This window comes from Pinus tabuliformis, chromosome 1_2 (assembly GCF_031772625.1).
Source record: "Pinus tabuliformis cultivar Carrire ecotype Pingquan chromosome 1_2, CPIR1, whole genome shotgun sequence".
Lineage (NCBI taxonomy): Eukaryota > Viridiplantae > Streptophyta > Pinopsida > Pinales > Pinaceae > Pinus > Pinus tabuliformis.
Genome location: NC_142298.1, coordinates 158,686,722 through 158,706,792, shown reverse-complemented (window position 1 = coordinate 158,706,792; position 20,071 = coordinate 158,686,722). Strand labels below are relative to the sequence as shown.

The 20,071-nt window shown below is 38.6% G+C and overlaps 1 protein-coding gene across 2 annotated transcripts in view; it reads left to right on the top strand.

Moving 5' to 3' along the window:
* Nucleotides 1-19,317, top strand: part of LOC149204987 (protein SIEL-like) — a 252,601-nt gene extending 233,284 nt beyond the window's left edge. The window contains exon 6 of one of the 2 annotated variants that reach the window (XM_089393396.1): nucleotides 19,168-19,317. In XM_089393396.1, the coding sequence (XP_089249522.1) occupies nucleotides 19,168-19,296 (129 nt within the window). In that variant the 3' untranslated portion in view covers nucleotides 19,297-19,317. The remainder of the gene's footprint in view (nucleotides 1-19,167) is intronic. The other variant, XM_089393397.1, reaches the window with a different exon arrangement.
* The last annotated feature ends 754 nt before the right edge of the window (nucleotides 19,318-20,071 follow it).

Below are 20,071 nucleotides of genomic sequence, written 5' to 3'. Positions count from 1 at the left end.
TTAAAGTTTTCTTGTTTAAAGTTGAAAAAATATACAAATTCAAATTTCATATATATTATTAATTATAAATTTATAATTTATAAAATATAATTATTAAAATTTAATATTATTATATTACCCGACGAACCCACGCACCCTGTTTCCAAAAATGCCGTCCCCGTCCTCGTCCCCGTCCCCGCACCCACGTTTCCTGGCAACATAGGTTTTAGATCTATTTCTTTCAGTTTTGTTTTATTTAAATTTTTAATTTAGCATTTTAAAGTCATAAAAATATAAAAAATATAAAAATATCCAAAAAGCATAAAAAAGTTTTAATCCTTAGGTTTTTTCTTGTTTAGTTTTGATTTTTGGTTTAGATTAAAATTTTATTTTCCTTTTGTTTTATAAATAAAAAATAAAAAATTTTAAATAAAAAAATCGATTTTCATGTTTTATATGATAGGGTGTTAGTATTATAATTAGATTTTTTTTTGAGTTCATTTAACTTAGGCTTTAGTTTTAGATTAGATATATTCAGTTTCATTAAAAAATACAAAAAAATAAGAAAATATAAAAATTTTGAATTATTTTTGTATCGCATTTAGTCTTAGCATATTTTGTCACGTTTCCAAATTTTGGTATATTTCGCTAAGGCTAATAGATTTTTGATGTGGGATTAATATTTATCATTTTTATGTGGTTAAACATGCTCAAATGTTCATTTGGAGATTAGCTATATGAAAGTGATATTTGGTTAGCATTTAAAATTGCGTGTTTATTTAAAGCATTTAATCTTTTGAATTTTAATTGCTGGAATATTGTTAAAGCATTGTGCGTTTATCGAATATCTTGCATTGCTTGGGTTATTTGATCATAAGTGATTGTTTTACAAAGTTCATATTACTGCAACATCTAACAAATAATCATTTAATCATTGACTCCATAAGGCACTGGTTTATTAATTTCTAAAATCAATCAAGTGCTAAATTGCCTTGCTGTGTCTTCCAACCCAACTGGTCCACAATTGGTCTTCCTTTGTCCCATAGGGTCTACCCCCCTTAGCCTCGGGAGACGGCTTAAACGGAGAGATCGGGGATCAGGGTGACAACGCCCGGTCTGAGCGTTGTCCTGACAATTTGTGCGACAACAGAGCCCAAGGGCTACCATACCTGTAAATCTCTATATTATTCTCAAAGTAAAATTGTTAGATCGTATGGTGAATCAAATCACATAAGATAGCATGTACCAATAGAATGTTCTTATCACCGATAAGTTAAATAACAGCTATTTAGCAATATTCAACACAATATAGGAGCACACATAGCTAACACATACCACAAATCAATAGAAGAACACCATGAACTGAACCCCAAAGTCTTTCTATTATGATAAAATAATGTTCCCTGCAGAGTAACAACTCAATACCAGCGTTCAAGAATTACATCATCCAAAGATATCAAGTAGATGCTCAATAGCTTCTTTATATAGAGAAACCCCTCCAAGTGGAAAATAACGGCTAGTTGGCTTAATCCTTGTCAAAATAATCTCGACCGTTGAAAATAGCTTGATCATCTTTTAATCTCCACTGTCAATATCTTTTTGTAAGATTGGCAGGACTACCTCTTCATCATGTCCAATTTATCACCCCGATCGGGTCGGGGAATTGGACTAACGCCTTCACATCAAGGAGTGCTTTAACAGAGCACCTGATCACTGTCTATCCAAGACCCGTGGACCTCCATCGTGAAATTTTTTATTTTGAGGGAAAATTCGAATTTTTCTTAAAACCATTTTTAATTAATCCAAAAATTAATATTTTGGATTAATTTCCGGAAAAAATTGATTTTGACTTAACCACCACTGTCCAAGGGCTCAAATTTTCGTAAAACACCATTTTTCCCTTGGTGGGGGACCTCCAAAAATTGACTTCTCATTGACCCACGAATTTTTTATTATTTTCCACTTCGAGATAAATTAATCTATATAATTATTTTTGACTCAAAATTAATTAATTTTCTAGCTTATGAAGGGGATTTAATGATTTTTCCACCCTCAAATAACTTAGCCATGGTGTCTAAATATGAGGGACCATGCACTAAAATATATTTTTACATCAAATGATTACAATATCAACCCTTGAGAACACATTTAGACTTATACCCTCAATAAATTACCTAATTCTGCGACACAATATGATCTAGTATAGACCAAGTATGTTTGTAATAAAATAATTTAGCCAAATGTGCTTAAATTATTCCCAAACACACTTTTACAAAGACTCGATATAACACTGGGACTCACTTAAGACCTTGTGAATGAATTCCACCCTCGCTTTGGGGTTTAAGCTTGAAGGAAAACTCTGCGGATTATCCGTGTTTAGAAACACACATAATTCGGTGAGGTTAGAAAACTTCCTAGAATGAAATCCTTTGCCAATGTTAGAGGCTTACCTAGGCGCTGTTACATAATTAAACGATCATAATAACATCATTTACAATATAACTTGCAGAAATTGGGTTTACAATGATAAGATTGTGCTGGCTGATGACTTTGAACTTTGAAAAAAATTCTTGACATCTTTGTACTGTGCTTCCTTGGATTGTTGACAAAGTGTGGTCAACACTGTAGGTGTTGTGATTGGAGTTAGAGAGCATGGTCTATGCAGGCTGACGTGCAAGCCTATAGATCGTGAGAAGAAGAAGAAGAACCGGGTACAAGTTTCTGAGATGCGGGTGTAGGTTTTAGAGGAGTAGGTATAGGTTCTAGAAAAGAAGGTCCAGGTTCCAGAGGCTCAGAAGGAGCGAAGTTCTAGAGGGAGTTTGTAGGTTCAGAGGGAGAATGTGCAGCCCAAGAAGAGTGTGTGGTCAGTAGGGAGTAAGTGTACTTCTACTGCTGGTAAGAAGGAATCATGGAATGACCTGAAAGCATTTTAAGAGAAGAAGAAGCAGAAGGCTTCTAGTGACAGTGACACTTTTGAGAGGTTTAGTTCATGCTACAGGGTTTGCTGTAGTTATGAGTGCCAGGAGTTGGGTTAGTGTTTCCAACAGTGACAGTGATGATGATGAGTTACTTCCTAGTCTTGGAAGTACCTCCCTCGCTAAGAGGGAGTGTTGAGATGTGTAGCTTGGGAGGTACTCCAAGCCCTAGGGTTCGGGGTTTGGAGGAAGGAGCACCACAAATGGGCTTTGTGGGCTTAGAACCTAAGGTGTGGGCTTTGCACCCAAGCTTGTGGGTGTGAAACCATAAGGAGTCTTATTACTTTGACACTTGAAGGATGTAGGGGACCCTTAGAGGAGCAAGGGGACCCCTTAAACGCCAATAGACGTCATGTGGTCTGTGAGAAATACATTTATTTTGTATGTTGGTGGGTTTGCACAAAGAAAAAGAGGTCGACTAAGGTAAAAGTGTGACCTCATGATAGTTCGTGTAGCCCCAAGGAGAGGCATATAAATACGAGTGAATGTGGAGGCTAGTTGTCACATCCAAGTGAATCAAAGCATAAGGAAGCACATATGAATTTGACCGTAGATCGGGAGCAGCTCGAGCGAAGGAGGAGAGGACGAATTCTTGTGCCTTTTCATGACTGTCTTGGGGGTCGAGTAGGTCTAGTAGCAGACAGAGTAGGAGAGGACTAAATTTGGGTTGTTTTTGTATTGTTTTGTGGCACGTCTATACCTAGTTTGAGGGCCACAGGGATTCTGAAGTAATTGCAAATGGGCCGAGCTTGAATAGGGCAAATTCAAGAGGGCTGGAAGCCGTGTTTTAGGGAGTGGTAAGTTTAGATCTCTTGTGGAAGCAGGGCCGCAACTGTAGGATGGTTTTGGGAGTGTTTGGAGGAGGCTAATAAGAATTGTTAGCAACCCTAACCAGGCAACCAAAGCTACAATAGGTGTACATCAGTCCAAAAGTGAAGGAAAGGTATGTTTTGATGTGTTTCAAGTTGTTTTGATGCTAGAGGATGGACTGTCCTAGTGTGGACAGATTTGGTTTGGCATCTTGTGGTTGTTGGAGGGAAACAAGTAGGTGCTCAAAGTAGCCCTAGTTTTGTTGCGAAGAAGGACATTGACAATAGTGAGGAAATGTGAAGGTTTGAAGGTTAGGGATTACATTCTTTGAAGGACAAAAGCAGCCAACCAAGTGGATGTTGTTATCAATCCAAATTCATTTGTGGAGAAGGATTTCTAATAGTGATTGGTGGCAACCCTCCTGCCCTAAGTTTGTCTTCATAGGAGCAACGCAGGAAGACAATAGTGGGAAGGAGTCCCTAAGTAGCTGAGGAGTAGCAGTGGACAAGAAGACTCTAAGTGTTGTGGCCTTGAAGGACTAAGGAGCAGCTAGTAAGTGTGAAGACCTTGTGTGTTGGTTGTAGATGGACTTATGATCAGCTAGAGGGTAGATTGGAGAGCCATGTTCAGTGGCCTAAAGGAGTTGGTACATTGATAGAGGCAGTGCTGCAGAATGGAAGCAAAGGACTTGCAGTGTGTTCAGGATACGACAAAGCAACTATGATCGTTGACTACATCAGCTAGACCATCAGTGTGTCTTGTTCTTGTATTCTTGCACTAGTGGATGTATTGTAGCGCCCTTATTTCGAATTACAGCAACCATAAAAATACTCATAAAATTTGAAAACAGTAATGCATAAAACTGTAATCTGCACCTACCTGAACTGTTGGCGGACTCCCGGTTCTGCTACTGGACTGGCGATCCTGAACTACTGACTGATTTGATCCAATTTCGAGATGGCCAATACCACCCGACTAGACAGAGCAACCTGGTTGCTCAATCCAGAGAAGCTCTCCACAGAGGCTCTCTGTCCCTCCGTGCCCAAAACTCAGATCACTCAAAGCTCTTCCACTGAAAAATCTCTTCTTCCAGGTTTCCTCCTCATGAGTCTATACTTCTCTGGTTTTTATTTCCCCCCATTCTCCCGGTTCAGGCCTCTGCTATTTATCCCCTGGCCTGGCGGTGGCCGCCCTCCCACTTGCAGCCACCGCCTCTTACGCATTGATGGCTCTCTCCGATATTTCTTCTGTCCTTGGCGCTCAGTAATGAATTTTTAGCTGGTTCCACCCACCTTATTAATGGGCTGGTTATACGTATATGGATTCCTTTTTAGGTTCGTTGATATTTACGATCAAACATTCCTTGTGTATCTTATAACATTTTATAACTGCTACTTTTATAGCGTTTTCACGATAATGCTTTAAGGTGTTATGTGGTACACTTTATAACCTTTAATATATGGTGTAAAGTTTAAGTAATATAATTCATAACATTTTAAACTATATGATGTAAAGTATATTTCATAATATTTAAACTATATATGATATAAGTATATTTTATAATATTTAAATTATGTATGATATAAAATTAATTAATATAATTTATAAATTCATATTATAAGGTTTAACCACATACTTTATAAATTTTAATACATAGATATATATTTATAAAATTTAAGGTCTAAAATTTTATTAATGGGTTGTTACATACACTCCCCCTTCTGAAAACTTCGTCCCGAAGTTAGAGCTTTTAGGTTCAAGGTTTTAATGGACATGACCTTTTCTTTCCAGGTTCCCAAGCTGTTCAAACTCATCCTGTCCTCCCTAATCTCTTCTGCTCCCATCCTATCCGTCCTCTACTCGAGTATGCCATGGCGTCAATTTACTGACCTAACCATTCATAACACAAAGGTAACAGCGTCGGCTATACCGACCTGATTCCTAGTAGGCATCCGGCAGTCATCATCACACGTCTAGGGGAGCGTGACTCGCACAGTCCTCCCATGACTCCAGGGTTCGGAGGATAAACGGTGGGTAACACCTCCACCCCTCCAGTAAAATCAGGGCTACTACCCTATCATAGAATCACTTTGAGCTTTAACTGATCTGAGTTCTGTCATCACGTGGTCATCTCGAAAATTGGATCAATTATCTGCAATCATAGTTTATCTGCAAGTTTATCTGCAATCTTACACTTACCCAGCATTTGTGAAATGTGCATCAGCATATTCGAAATAACTTATGTATTATCTACATATGATACTATAGCATAACAGAATTTTGTTATTTTCTATGCATGTATTCTGACTTTTCTATAGGATGTATTCACTTCCTATCTTTTATTTCAGTTGCTCATTTCTTGACATGCATAAAATAAAACAGATTTATATTGTTTCAATTTCTACCAGAAGTAAAATCACTTGACGGTCTTAACTTTACTTCAACATTTATAATTTAGTAATATAATCACATATATTGTTTTGGTATCCATGTACCAGCAGGAATTAAACACATATTATTTTGGTATCCACGTACCAGCAGGAATTTAAACATATATTATTTTGGTATCCATGTACCAGCAGGAATTTAAACATATATTATGCCGCAAAGTTTCATGTTTATCACTAATCATTCAAATGTTTTTGGTTCTCTGACAGAGGTGAAGTAAATATATATACTAAACATAGTGTAAAGCTCTTCAAAATGGACATAAACTAGGGTATCTCTGACATATGTCCTCTGTATTCTCCCAAGTCGCTGATCCAGGACTATACTTGTCCCACTGGACCTTAACTTGGTCCACCAGGCGGTTCCTCAGCTGTCGAACTCTACGTTCCAGTATACGTAACGGTTCGACCGTTATGACTCCCTCGTCCGATACCTGCAATTCTTTCCACTGGATGTTATGAGATAGATCAGCTACATAATGCCTTAATACAGAAACATGAAATACATTATGAATTCTATGCAGGTGAGGTGGCAGGGCAAGACGATAGGCCACAGGTCCAACTCTTTCCACGACTTTAAACGGTCCTATAAATCGGGGTGACAACTTTGTCCCTTTTCCGAATCGAATAGTACTTTTATTTGGCTTGATGCGGACGAAGACCTGGTCCCCTACTTCATACCTCCTATCAGATCGGTGAGCATCAGCATAACTCTTTTGTCTATCCTGTGCTTCCTTTAATCGCTGTCTAATCTGCCTGACCTGCGCTTCCATTTCATGGATTAATTCTGGTCCTATTATCACTCGATCTTCTAACCTGTCCCAACTTAACGGTGTTCTGCACGGTCTGCCATATAAAGCTTCAAATGGAGGCATCCCAATTGAACTGTGGTAACTGTTGTTGTATGCGAATTCAACCAAGGGTAAATACTTTTCCCAGAGTGATTGCTGATCCATTACATACATTCGCAACATGTCTTCAAGTACTTGATTTACTCTTTCAGTTTGCCCATCAGTCTCAGGATGGTAAGCAGTGCTTAAATTCAGCTGAGTACCTAAGGCTGCCTGCATGCACGTCCAGAATCTGGAAGTGAATCGCGAATCTCTATTGGATATAATCTTCTTAGGTACTCCATGAAATCTGATAATTTCGTTTATGAATACTCGAGCCACGTCAGCAACATCATAAGTATCTCTTACCGGAATAAAATGGGCGCTTTTTGTTAATTTATCCACCACTACCAGAATGGCATTGTGTCTTTGAGAAGTAAGAGGTAGTCCAGTGACGAAATCCATAGAGATGGTCTCCCATTTAGACAGAGGTATGTCGTGGGGTTGTAAGAGACCTGCTGGGTGACAATGATCTGCCTTTACTTGCTGACATTCCAAACATTTTGCAACAAATTGAGTGATATCACGCTTCATGCCTGCCCAAAAGAAGAGTTTCTTGGTATCCGCATACATTTTCCCTACTCCAGGATGAGCACAATATACTGCTTTGTGAGCTTCCCTAAGGATGGTATCTCGGAGGTCTTTATCATCAGGGATGTACATTCTTCCATGGAATCGCAGGATCCCATCGTTTTCTAATTCATAACCCGCAAATTTTGAGTCTTTTGCCTTAATTCCTTCAAGACTCGCCTTCACCTTTAAATACCAGCTGTCTTTTATAAGACGATCTAGTACTCGTTGTCTTAAGTCCACTTTAATGGGTATGAGAGAAAATATCCGGGGTCTCCTGCTTAAGGCATCGGCTACCACATTTTCCTTTCCCTTAATATATGATATTCCGAAGTCATATTCACTTAGGAATTCACTCCATCGCCTCTGCCTGGCATTTAAGTCTCTTTGGGTGAACAAATATTGTAGACTTTGATGGTCGCTTTTAAGTGTAAACTTTCGTCCCACCAAATAGTGTCTCCAGATCTTTAAAGCTAGCATTACAGCGGCCAATTCTAAATCGTGAGTAGCATAGAGTTCTTCATGAGGTTTTAGCTTTCTGGAAGCATAAGCTATCACTCCCTTATCCTGCATCAATACTGCACCCAGCCCTTGCTTGGATGCATCAGTACATACTGTAAAGTCTTTGCCCATATCAGGGACTCTTAGGATTGGTGCGCTGGTGAGTAGTCTTTTGAGTTCAGAGAATGCATTATTACATTCCTCGGTCCACTCATACTTAACACCTTTACGCTGGAGGGTTGTGATTGGCTTCGCGATTTTGGAGAATCCCTCCACAAACCTCCGGTAATAACCTGCTAAGCCCATAAAGCTTCGTATCTCATGTGCATTTTTCGGTATTGGCCAGTCCATGATCGCTTTTACCTTCTCCGGATCTACTGAAATCCCTTCACCTGATATGATGTGACCCAAATAATGAATCTTTTCCTGAAAGAAGGAACACTTGGACAATTTTCCGTATAACTGACGTTCTCTAAGGCAGGCCAATACTAGCCGCAAATGCTCTTTATGCTCTTCTTCATTCTTGGAATAGATGAGAATATCATCTAAAAAGACTTGTACAAATTTATCAAGATACTGACGGAAAACACTGTTCATAAGATTCATGAATACGGCTGGCGCATTTGTTAACCCAAATGGTACCACAGTAAATTCATAGTGCCCAAAACGTGTCCGGAATGCTGTCTTAGAGATATCATTTTCAGAAATCCTTAGCTGATGATACCCTGATCGAAGATCAATTTTTGAAAAGACCAAAGCTCCTTTCATTTGATCGAAAAGATCATCGATTCGCGGCATAGGGTATTGATTCTTTACTGTAGCTCGATTCAAGTCCCGATAGTCTATGCATAATCTTAAGGATCCATCTTTCTTCTTCACAAAAATTACAGGAGCGCCCCAAGGTGAGGTACTGGGTCGAATAAGCCCTATATCGAGTAGTTCCTTCAACTGGATTTGCAATTCCTGAAGTTCTGGAGCTGTCATTCTATAAGGTGTTTTAGAGATCGGTTGGGTACCTGGCTTTAATTCAATAGTGAGATCCAATTCTCTTACCGGGGGTAATCCAGGTAGTTCTTTTGGAAATACATCCGGGAACTCGGCTAGCACCGGATATTGTTCTAAGGATGGTCCCTTTCCCTGGCTTACTTCGTGAATTGCATAAGCCTGACAACCCTTTCTTAAACAACGCTTCACCTGCATTGCCGAAATGTAGCGCAAAGAAATTTCTCTCTTAACTCCTTGAATTTGGATTACTTCTCCCTCATCATTTAAGCCCAAAATCCTTTTTCCATAACAATCTACCCACGCCTGGTGAGCTTCCAGCCAATCCATACCTATGATAAGATCATACGTCCCTAGGGCAGTGACATAGACTTTTAGTTTAGTCGAACAGACCCCTAGGTCAATTTCGCATTGATCCACACTCAAGCCCACGGTTTGGAGTTCTCCTGAGGCCATTTCCACTTGGTGGAAATCATTTTGTCTACGAGCTGCCAGCCCACATTTGTTTAATGCATAAGACGAAATGAAACCATATGTGGCACCAGTATCAAATAAGATTTTGAGTTTTACACCATTGATAATACCTGAAGATTCCACTACAGTGGATTGATGGGCTGCTTGGTCGTGGTTGACTACTGCATGAATTCTATGATTACTTCGCTTGGCTGATATCGGCTCCCTCCCAGTGCTTTGCAATATGTCCGATGACGCTTCTGGGCAGTTACGCTGGAAATGCGGCCCCCCACATCCCCAACAATTGAGCTGCGCTGATCCTCTTGAATTAAGGTGTGAGTTTCTAGAGAACGAGCCGCGTCCTCCCATGTTGGTTCCTCTCGCACCCCTTCCTCTACCGGTAGTCCCTCGCGATGCCCAAGGTCTGGTGCTGGACGATTCCGCAGCTATAGTGTTTACAGCCATGGGAACTCTTGTCCCCATACTTGGGGTAAACCTGTTACCGTAAGGTGGCCTCGAGCTACCTCCTCTGAAAACGTTCCGGGGAGCCTTCCCTGGAAACCCTGATTGAAAAAACCCTGCTGGCCCCATATCCTTTTTGATTCCAAGGTGCTCTTCTGCATAACGGCTACATTCGACTGCCTCGGCTACAGATGATGGTTTCCACATACTTACCAAGGCTCTGATGCGAGGGTTTAACCCAAATATGAAGCGTTCAGCTTGACGTTCATCAGAGTCTAAGTAGGGAATGTATTTTACCAACTCCATAAACCTTATTTCGTACTCTTCCACCGTTTTACTTCCCTGGATTAGTGTATGAAAGGCTCTGGCTTGCTGTTGTTGAAAGTATGGAGGTAAATACTTTGCGCGGAACCTTTCCTCAAACAGATCCCAAGGAACGTTATCTGATGTAAGGTGTAGTTGCTTTTCCAGGTTTCCCCACCAAATCAAGGCACTTTCCTTTAGTTGAAACACGGCAATTTTTGTTTTTGCTGAAGGTGAATATTCTCTTAACCTAAAGCACTGGTTCATCCCCTCCAACCATGCCTCAGCGCGTTCACCAGCTCGACCTCCCGAAAATTCTGGGAGTCTAATTTTCTGAAGCTCTCTAGAGATGTCTTCTCTCGATCCTCTGGGCTCCAAATTATGTGGTTCCGCTGAACTGGTGGCTACATGCTGAAATTCCTCTTTGTTTTTAGCCTTAGTTGATTCCTTTAATGTCTCCAACAAGGCCTCCAAAGAGTTCATTATCACAGTCAACTCTGGCGTTGGAGCGTTTGATGTTGACGGTTGCCTTGGTGGTGACGAGGGTGAGGGGGATGGTGATGGCGACGGTGGCGGCATTAATGGTGATGATGCTGCCTGGTCACGTCGTCGTCGCTCATACGTCTTTACCATAGTAATGGTCCCTGAACACAAAATAAAATTTATATATAAAAAAATTTGAGGCGAATAACCGAATTTTAACACACCAATTTCTTTGCAACATCACATTTAAAAACGGGTATAGTTTTGCTATTTTTACCCGCTAGGCGGATCTTACTGGTACCGAGGTCAAGGAGGGTGGCCACGCGACCTCCTTGTCCTAATGCAGGGTTTTCTAAAAATGAATAACGCAGAAGTGTATGGTTATTAGCCCCTAAGGTAAGACATCCAAAGTTTATTTACCTAATGACATCCCCAAAACGAAAATGTTAGCTTTTCGTTTACAATGTACATCGGTAACATAACTGTCATACCTCAACCTGACTATAACATTTAAGGGGGTCATCTGTATCCATACCCCGAATAAATTACAAGGGTATGGATTAAATCTTTAGCTTGTATGATTACCAGCATTGACAACTTGGCAATAAATTGCAAGCAGTTTGCTATTGGTTCTAACATGCTGGTGCCTCCACTGATTGGCGCATGAATTAGCTAATTGAATTTCCAAAAGTCAGAAGTAATCAACTCAGAAGTAGTTCTTCCTTCGGGTGATGGAAGTGCGCTAATTTATGGTTTCCTGCCATGACAAAAACCTGAGGGCAGAATGTCACACCCTTATACAGGTGAGCACTGATTTTAATGCCTGCACAGACCAACACTATAGTTGCTCTGGGCAGAGGAATTTGAGGCACTTTTATAGCACATTTACAATATATATTATTTCCCAACAGTTTGATATTTTAATATTAAACGCCTACTGAGTGATATGAGCTGGCTATGGATTAAAACATGGACCACTATTATAACATGTAATTTTTAATGGCTACCATTATGCATACTCAACTTAATTGTTAAACTTAATTTATTTAAGTATATGGCACTCTTAGCATTCCACAGTCACAATCTCGGCATGATTGTGACCTCACAGCTATACATTTTGGCATTCTAGACACAGTCAAGATCTTGGTGAAAATAACAGTCATGATCTTGTTCTTTTATGAAGACAAGGTCCTGATCCCTATCTCGGTGTAGCTATCATAAAGACCACATTGTTATGATCTCAATAAAGGTACAGCAATGGTGACCTCAATGAAGGTACAACAGGGATGACTTCAGTGAAGGTGCAGCAAGGGTGTAACTGTGATGTGCTTCCTGGATTACTGCTATGTGCTTCCTTATAGGATAAGGAGATATGGTGCGTAGACAGTAAGGTGTTCTGTGATGGAAACTGACTTGTAAGAGGAGTTTTAGATTTATTTAAAAGTTTAACTGTCTTTCATAAAAAGAACGAATAATCTAGGGCATGCAGTTAAGGAGTTAACAACATTTCTCTTTGATGGAGAGCATAGGCAGTGAACCTTTAAACAGAGAACAGCTGCTTGCTGGCGAGCATTGTTTCTTTCTTTGAGCAAAGGATATGATTTGTGGATAGTTTATTTCTCTTGGTTAGAGTTTTGCAGCCATGGACTATGATTTTCCAATAATGAACAGAGTTTTGCACTTCTAACTCCTAACTTAGTAACTAAAATAATATTGCCTACTGAAATATTTTTATCATGACTGGGCATGTCTATATCACATGATCCATACATTGTACCTTATATATGGCAGTGCTACATGACTGCACATCATCACTGCACCTATACACTCTATCTATTTTCATAGTGCGTACAGACACTTCTGTAACACTGAATTAACTTCAACCTCTACATTTGTATATGTGTGCACAGAATAAACACGCATGTACACACACGTGTTATGAACTTATGTGTATGCCTATGTCTGACTGAAAACAGTGCAGGGCTAGCCATCCATCCCTGTAGGTTAAAATTGATGTATTAACTTTACGTAAGTAATATAAACATAGTCATATTTTTATACAATAGATATATACGAACAATAGATATATACGAACATGTCTTTAGATACACACACCAAATATATATGTGTAAAAACAATATATACATGCATGATGCAAGTGTGGAGCCATGTATGGATATACAGAGATGTCTATATCTATGTTTTTATCGAAGTCTATGCATGTTTGTGTTGGTGTTCATACATAAGTACATATATGATATGTATTTGCAATTTCGCATGCAAACAAGTTTGAATCTACATATATACCTGTACCTATTTATATTTTCATTTTCATAAATAATATTACAAAATAATAAAAAAAATCTTATTTTGTTATAAAATTTATGTTTACAGAATCAGGTTATCTGTTAAATTGTTGTTTTTGTTTTGTCAGGCTATAATAACAGTAATTCGCTTATTTATCCTTAAGATGTACAGGCATTGCATGAAAGTTGACATGTATCTATGATTGTCATCTTGTATTTATTTGTCAAAAAAATAGTTAGTTTTATAAAAAGGTAGTAATTTCTGGTAAGTATTGCTTGAGAGTTAAATAGCTAAAAGTCAAAATCGAATTGGTGATTTGCAGCAAAATAAAAGAACTGAATTTGTAACCGTCAAATACGTTCACCAACCAACTGCGTATTATAACCTAGCATGCAAAATAAATCGGAAGACAGTCATCTCTGATTTGGAAATGCGCGTGTTATTTGGAAATGGTTGCTTCGCTGTGACAATTTCCCCAGTTGTGAATCATGGGCTCACGACCATATTGGAATGCGACGTAGGTGCTCAGAATTCTTGGGATTCCGTCCTTTTGCAACCATATTTCCGATACCCAGCCGAAAGCCAATTAAAACGGCTAAAATCGAAACCCGCAACTGAACAGATCATTGCGATTTATAAATTTGACAATCCAATTAAAAATAAAATACGCCTACGTCTAGATATTCACAGGCGTGAAGCCACATCGATATTTCATGCATAGGTTTGAGCGAGGAGGGATGTGTTGAACCGCATAAAATCATATGGCTATTTGTTGCCACCTCCCCACTATTATAATGCCACGAACCTAAACGTCAGGTGGTTTGTCGTAACCACAGGAGGGCAGGTCACCGTAAATCGAGACCGCCGAAGATTATATTGGTATTATACAGTATTGGTATAAACCGCGGAATATATATGGTTGTTTGGCTGATGGCGTAAAGCCCCACTTGGCACACAAGACCCGCGTTCGATCCCCAACGTCGACTTAAATTCCTTCTGGCGTGTATTGCGGTATAAACCAAAGTTTATATATCACCATTCTGGTATTATTTCGACACAGTGAGGGAGGGTTTTGAGATCGCAAGCTTTGCGACGATATCCCTGCGACTCCAGTCAATCAGTGAACTAGAGGTGGTTTCCGTTATTTGTTTTGCTGCCCTATCTTTAAATGCATCAATTTTTTTATTTATTTGGGCGAACGACGGTCACGAATTCGTTGTCGAATCCCCGGAGGGGTTTTGTGCTTTCGTTGTTTGAAAGAAAGCGCTGTTCCGGTTTGGCGGTTCGAACCCGGTTGGGCCCTTTTCCCACCATCGTTCTTCAGAGCAACAGACGATGAGGGCAGAGGTTGGGCTTTTAAAAAGCGTTCTCACAGATGACAATAGGCAGCATCGTTGTTCAGAGGTCACCTGTTCGAACCTGCTTCTAAAAGGACAGAGATTGGATTATTGTGATTGTTATTATTATCTGAGCGCCTGCCCTTATAAGGGCTGCGATTGTTTATTTAGTAACAGATGCTGTAAGCGGACAGAAGGATGCTGTATGGACAGATCTTTGAGATTGCTATTGCAAAATCACTAGAATTCGCTTACTATTTTGTCCAGCCAAAGCTCACTGTTAAAGAAAACTTAAGAGAATTTACGGCTACAGAGTATTAGTTACTTCTAGGGCCTGTAAGATCCCAGGGTTTGAAAATAGCTCTGATACCATGTGTAGCGCCCTTATTTCGAATTACAGCAACCATAAAAATACTCATAAAATTTGAAAACAGTAATGCATAAAACTGTAATCTGCACCTACCTGAACTGTTGGCGGACTCCCGGTTCTGCTACTGGACTGGCGATCCTGAACTGCTGACTGATTTGATCCAATTTCGAGATGGCCAATACCACCCGACCAGACAGAGCAACCTGGTTGCTCAATCCAGAGAAGCTCTCCACAGAGGCTCTCTGTCCCTCCGTGCCCAAAACTCAGATCACTCAAAGCTCTTCCACTGAAAAATCTCTTCTTCCGGGTTTCCTCCTCATGAGTCTATACTTCTCTGGTTTTTATTTCCCCCCATTCTCCCGGTTCAGGCCTCTGCTATTTATCCCCTGGCCTGGCGGTGGCCGCCCTCCCACTTGCAGCCACCGCCTCTTACGCATTGATGGCTCTCTCCGATATTTCTTCTGTCCTTGGCGCTCAGTAATGAATTTTTAGCTGGTTCCACCCACCTTATTAATGGGCTGGTTATACGTATATGGATTCCTTTTTAGGTTCGTTGATATTTACGATCAAACATTCCTTGTGTATCTTATAACATTTTATAACTGCTACTTTTATAGCGTTTTCACTATAATGCTTTAAGGTGTTATGTGGTACACTTTATAACCTTTAATATATGGTGTAAAGTTTAAGTAATATAATTCATAACATTTTAAACTATATGATGTAAAGTATATTTCATAATATTTAAACTATATATGATATAAGTATATTTTATAATATTTAAATTATGTATGATATAAAATTAATTAATATAATTTATAAATTCATATTATAAGGTTTAACCACATACTTTATAAATTTTAATACATAGATATATATTTATAAAATTTAAGGTCTAAAATTTTATTAATGGGTTGTTACATGTATGAGGGTCATTATCCTTGGTACGAGAGCCCTAAACTATTGTATTATTAGTTTGATTAATATAACGAAGTTGGGTTGTTGAAAATTGTAAAAAAAACATTGTTCCACCAAGACTCCGAGACGGGGAGACGCGGGTGCGGGAAGACGCACAAAGGGGACATGTGGGAGTACCCTCAAATTTCAGAGAAATTTAGGGGGGACGGGGGGATGTTGGGGTATATAATTTTTTTCATATATATTATATATATATATATATATAAAATTCATATTCTATAATGAAAGCATAAATACAATAATACATACATATTTGAATTAAATAATGAAATACATTGATCCATACTCGTCATCCTTACTAATACATACATGATTCATCCATAGACCACGAGATTCAATAATGAAATACTCTAATCCATATTCATTATTCATTATTCACCATTCTAGAATCTACATTGATTTAAAAATTAAATTCATCCTTCTAGATTCTAAATTGATTTAAAATTTAAATTCATCATTCATCATTCTAGAATCTAATTAGTACTAAGAAAAACAGACTATAATAGATACTGAAATCTAAAGTCTGGAATAGTAAATTGATATAGCTAAAACTCAAAAACAGTGAAGTGATGAGTCTAAAAGTCACTCTAAAATACACAAAGGGCTTGGTGCTCTTGATTAAATATTAATTCCATACCCTTGTACATGACAAAATGCAATGGAAACATTGCAATCCATCGAATCTTGAATTCCTGCAAAACTGTTAAGTCTGCTGGATTTTGAGTGAGATCTAAAATTCTACTTTCTCCATATGAAATCCGATGAGGTCGGAACCACTCTCAAACATCCTGAGTCATTTCATGGTAATGTTAAAAATTTAAGTAAAAGAATGAAAATGAAAGATAAGGGAACTATGGTCAAATACTAGGTTTTCCTTGCCACAAATCATTGTTTACAAGCAAATTTAAGGGGGGACGCATAGCCCATTTTGAGGGGGGACACCCAGGCGTCCCCCTTATGGGGAGTCACGTCCCCCACACTGGGGAAACGCGCCCCCCTGCATCTCCCTGTGTCTCCCCAAAAGGGGGACATGGGGAATCGTTTCCCCAGACGTCCCCCCATCCTAGGTGCGTGGGGTGCGAGGGGTGCGCGCACTCGACCCTGGGGGATGCGTCCCGATGGAACACTGAAAAAAAGTTTTGTATATTTTGTGCACTAGTATATTGTTCTGTTGTGCAAAGTAGTTTGTTGTGATACCTGGATTGGTAGCGTCAGTGATTGTAAGATTCTAACCTAGACTCCAGTATCGTGTAAAATCAACATTTCCCACGTGCTAATTCTTATGTCCCGACCATTCTTTGCATTTTGATTTTGTTTTGTTTTGTTGTGGCCATGATATGCTTTTTCCTTTTCTTTTATCTGCATCAATCCTCAGGGCAAAGTTTCTAGGCGCTACTCAAGGTACGTGAACATATGAGTGCCAAATCCCCAAGAACCAATGACAAGTTGTACCTGAAGAATGGAGGTGAGATATGGATGATGGAGCTTTGTAATGTGGGATGGAAGGTGTTAAGTATGGTATACGGAAGATGGAACATGCTATCTCAATCATGGCATCCCAAGTAGTGCCCCTCCTATAACAAAAAGGGCCTTAAGGGAGGTTCCGCTTGACTAGGGTCAAAGATTAACTCCCCTGGTAAGGTGAAAGAACAAAATTATGGTCAAATCCTGTCAATTTTCCAGATCACCCCGTTATCCATACTAAATGCCCAAAACAAATAAGTATAAGCACCTGATTGCAAAATGATCAAAGTACCTTTTGAATAACAACCCACCTTCATCCAAGTGTCAACGCTGGATAGTGAGAGGCACATTTCTGATGCAAATGTCAGAGGTACATGGCATATCATCGTCTAATGGTGGTTTTTAGGGGCTGCTTGTTGTCTGGTTTTCTTGGTGGTTGTCAAATGTAGGAGAAAAATTTCCTCCTATGGGGTTACACCGTTACTCATTTTGGTGGGTAATAGGTCCACATTTTGTGCTAGGTGGTGTGATGACGTACAACGCCAGCTTTTGGTGAAGGTTGCTTTGTTGATTAAAGATGCTCAAGCTTTTGATTTGTAGCCTATTTAGAGTTTATTTCAGCATTAGAAGATCTTTAGAAGAGGATATAAATTCCATTGTATATATCCTTCCATGTTTGTTTTGATATTTGTATATGCCTTTTTGGAAATATATGATGTAGTTTGCAATAAAAAAGTATTATGGCCTAACATAATGAACTCTCAAAAGCATCCTGTCATTTTTTTGGCATGCTAAACCAGTTAGAATTCAGCAGCGATTCAGCTGAATCATGATCCTGGTCAAATTTCTGTACTGAAAGATCTGATTCTGCTACTTTGTCAAAGGTGGTTAAAAATGTATCTTGGGGAAATACTTGGGAAAAAGTTGGGATGATTCAACAAAAATTGGCAAGCATTAAACATGCAAAATAATCTTTTTATCCAATTAGTTTAATATATGAACTTACTGCAATTAGTATGTCTTTTAGAAGAGAAATTTTGCACCATGATTTTTTCAAATTTTTATTAAATCATGTATTTTTCTTTTTCTTTTCCAATTTCTAGTTTGGGGATGAACTTGGGGAAAAACTGAAAATCACTGATAAATCTATATTTTTTGCAACAAAAGTGCACACAGATACTATTTCACTGCGATTAATTAAACTTGTAGACACAAGGAGAATATACGCTCAAAAGTTGATACTGAATTATTCTTCTAGCAGGTTGAACTTTACATTCAAGATTTGAATGCATCTTATTTCTTATGTATGTCACTTGTGAATGAGATAGACTCTCTCTCAATTTCTCATTTTCACTGTCATTGACCATAAACTTGTAGGCACTTAGCACATGGAGAATATATGCTGAGAAGTTAATATTTCCTTATTCCTCAAGCAGGCTGTACATTCGAGTTTATAATGCAACTTGTTTCTTATATTTGTCACTTGTGAATGAGATAGATTCTCTCACATTCTCACTAAATCATTGACCATCTATTTACATGATGGTTAACTGTGGTAGCTGATTCTTGTCATATGCTTATAACCTAAAAATATTAAACTGAAAGTGTATTGTATAATTTGTTGACTTTTGTAGCTCAACCAAGACATAGTAGATGATTGAAGAATATCTAGAATTGTTCCCGTATAATAGTAGATGATTGAGAAATATCTAGAATTGTTCCTGCGTAGGCAGCATATACCAAGTAATTCGGCTGGGAATATTTAGTGGGTGAATAAGACCTTGCTTTGTGTTGAAGTGTGACTGGTCTTTGATGGTTGATCTTTCTTGACTGCAGGATGAGCAAGATATTATCTCTGTTATGTATTGCATGGGAAAAAGCCATGGCACATATATCTTGTGCTCTGCGAATGAATTTGTACAACAGGTTTACATTCACTTTCCTCTTGTATGCTCAGTATTTTAGCCACTGGTGTTTTTCACTCACAACACTTTTAGGTGGTTAAGTTTTATGACTTATAAATTTTCTTCCGGAGTTTCAGTTTTCTGATCTATCCAATTAGAAAATGGTCATAGCTGGGGTTTTCTAGGTTCCTTTTTGTCAAGACAAAAATTCATATGCTTGTTTGCTGCAAGTATTAAAATTATTCCAAGGATTCCCGTTTTGAAAAATGGTTGTGTTCAACATAGCTGAAATTGTTCTACTTGTATCAATTCCTGAACTCTATCTTGCTATGAGCTGTACGACTTGAAATCTATACATACTAATAGAAGCTGGGGAGATGGGCCACCTTCTAAGCATTCTATAACCAAGAAATTGACCAAATCATCCATTTCATTTGAATCTTGCTTGTTGCTGCCTACATACCATAGTCGATTGGAATTGTGTCAAAAACAAAATTTTTCATTAGATGTTATTTCATATTTAGCAAAACATTCTCAAATGCAAGATTTATGTACGGATCCAGTATTCATGGAAAACTCAAAATATTTCTTTATTATGTTAAAACGAAATTAAATATTAACACAAATGAGCTGAAATCAGCATCCTATGCTCGTAAATTCTGAAATATTGATAAGCATCTTAGTCTGAGACTTAAATATTAGTTGTGCCCAATATGTGTTGTAATGTCAAGTTTGTGGTCCAAATAGGCTAGCTCAGGACGTAGATTTTGTGTGGGGGAAACTCAAGTGATTTGAATGAACCGTCAATAAATGTTACCTTTGATTGATTCTTTAAT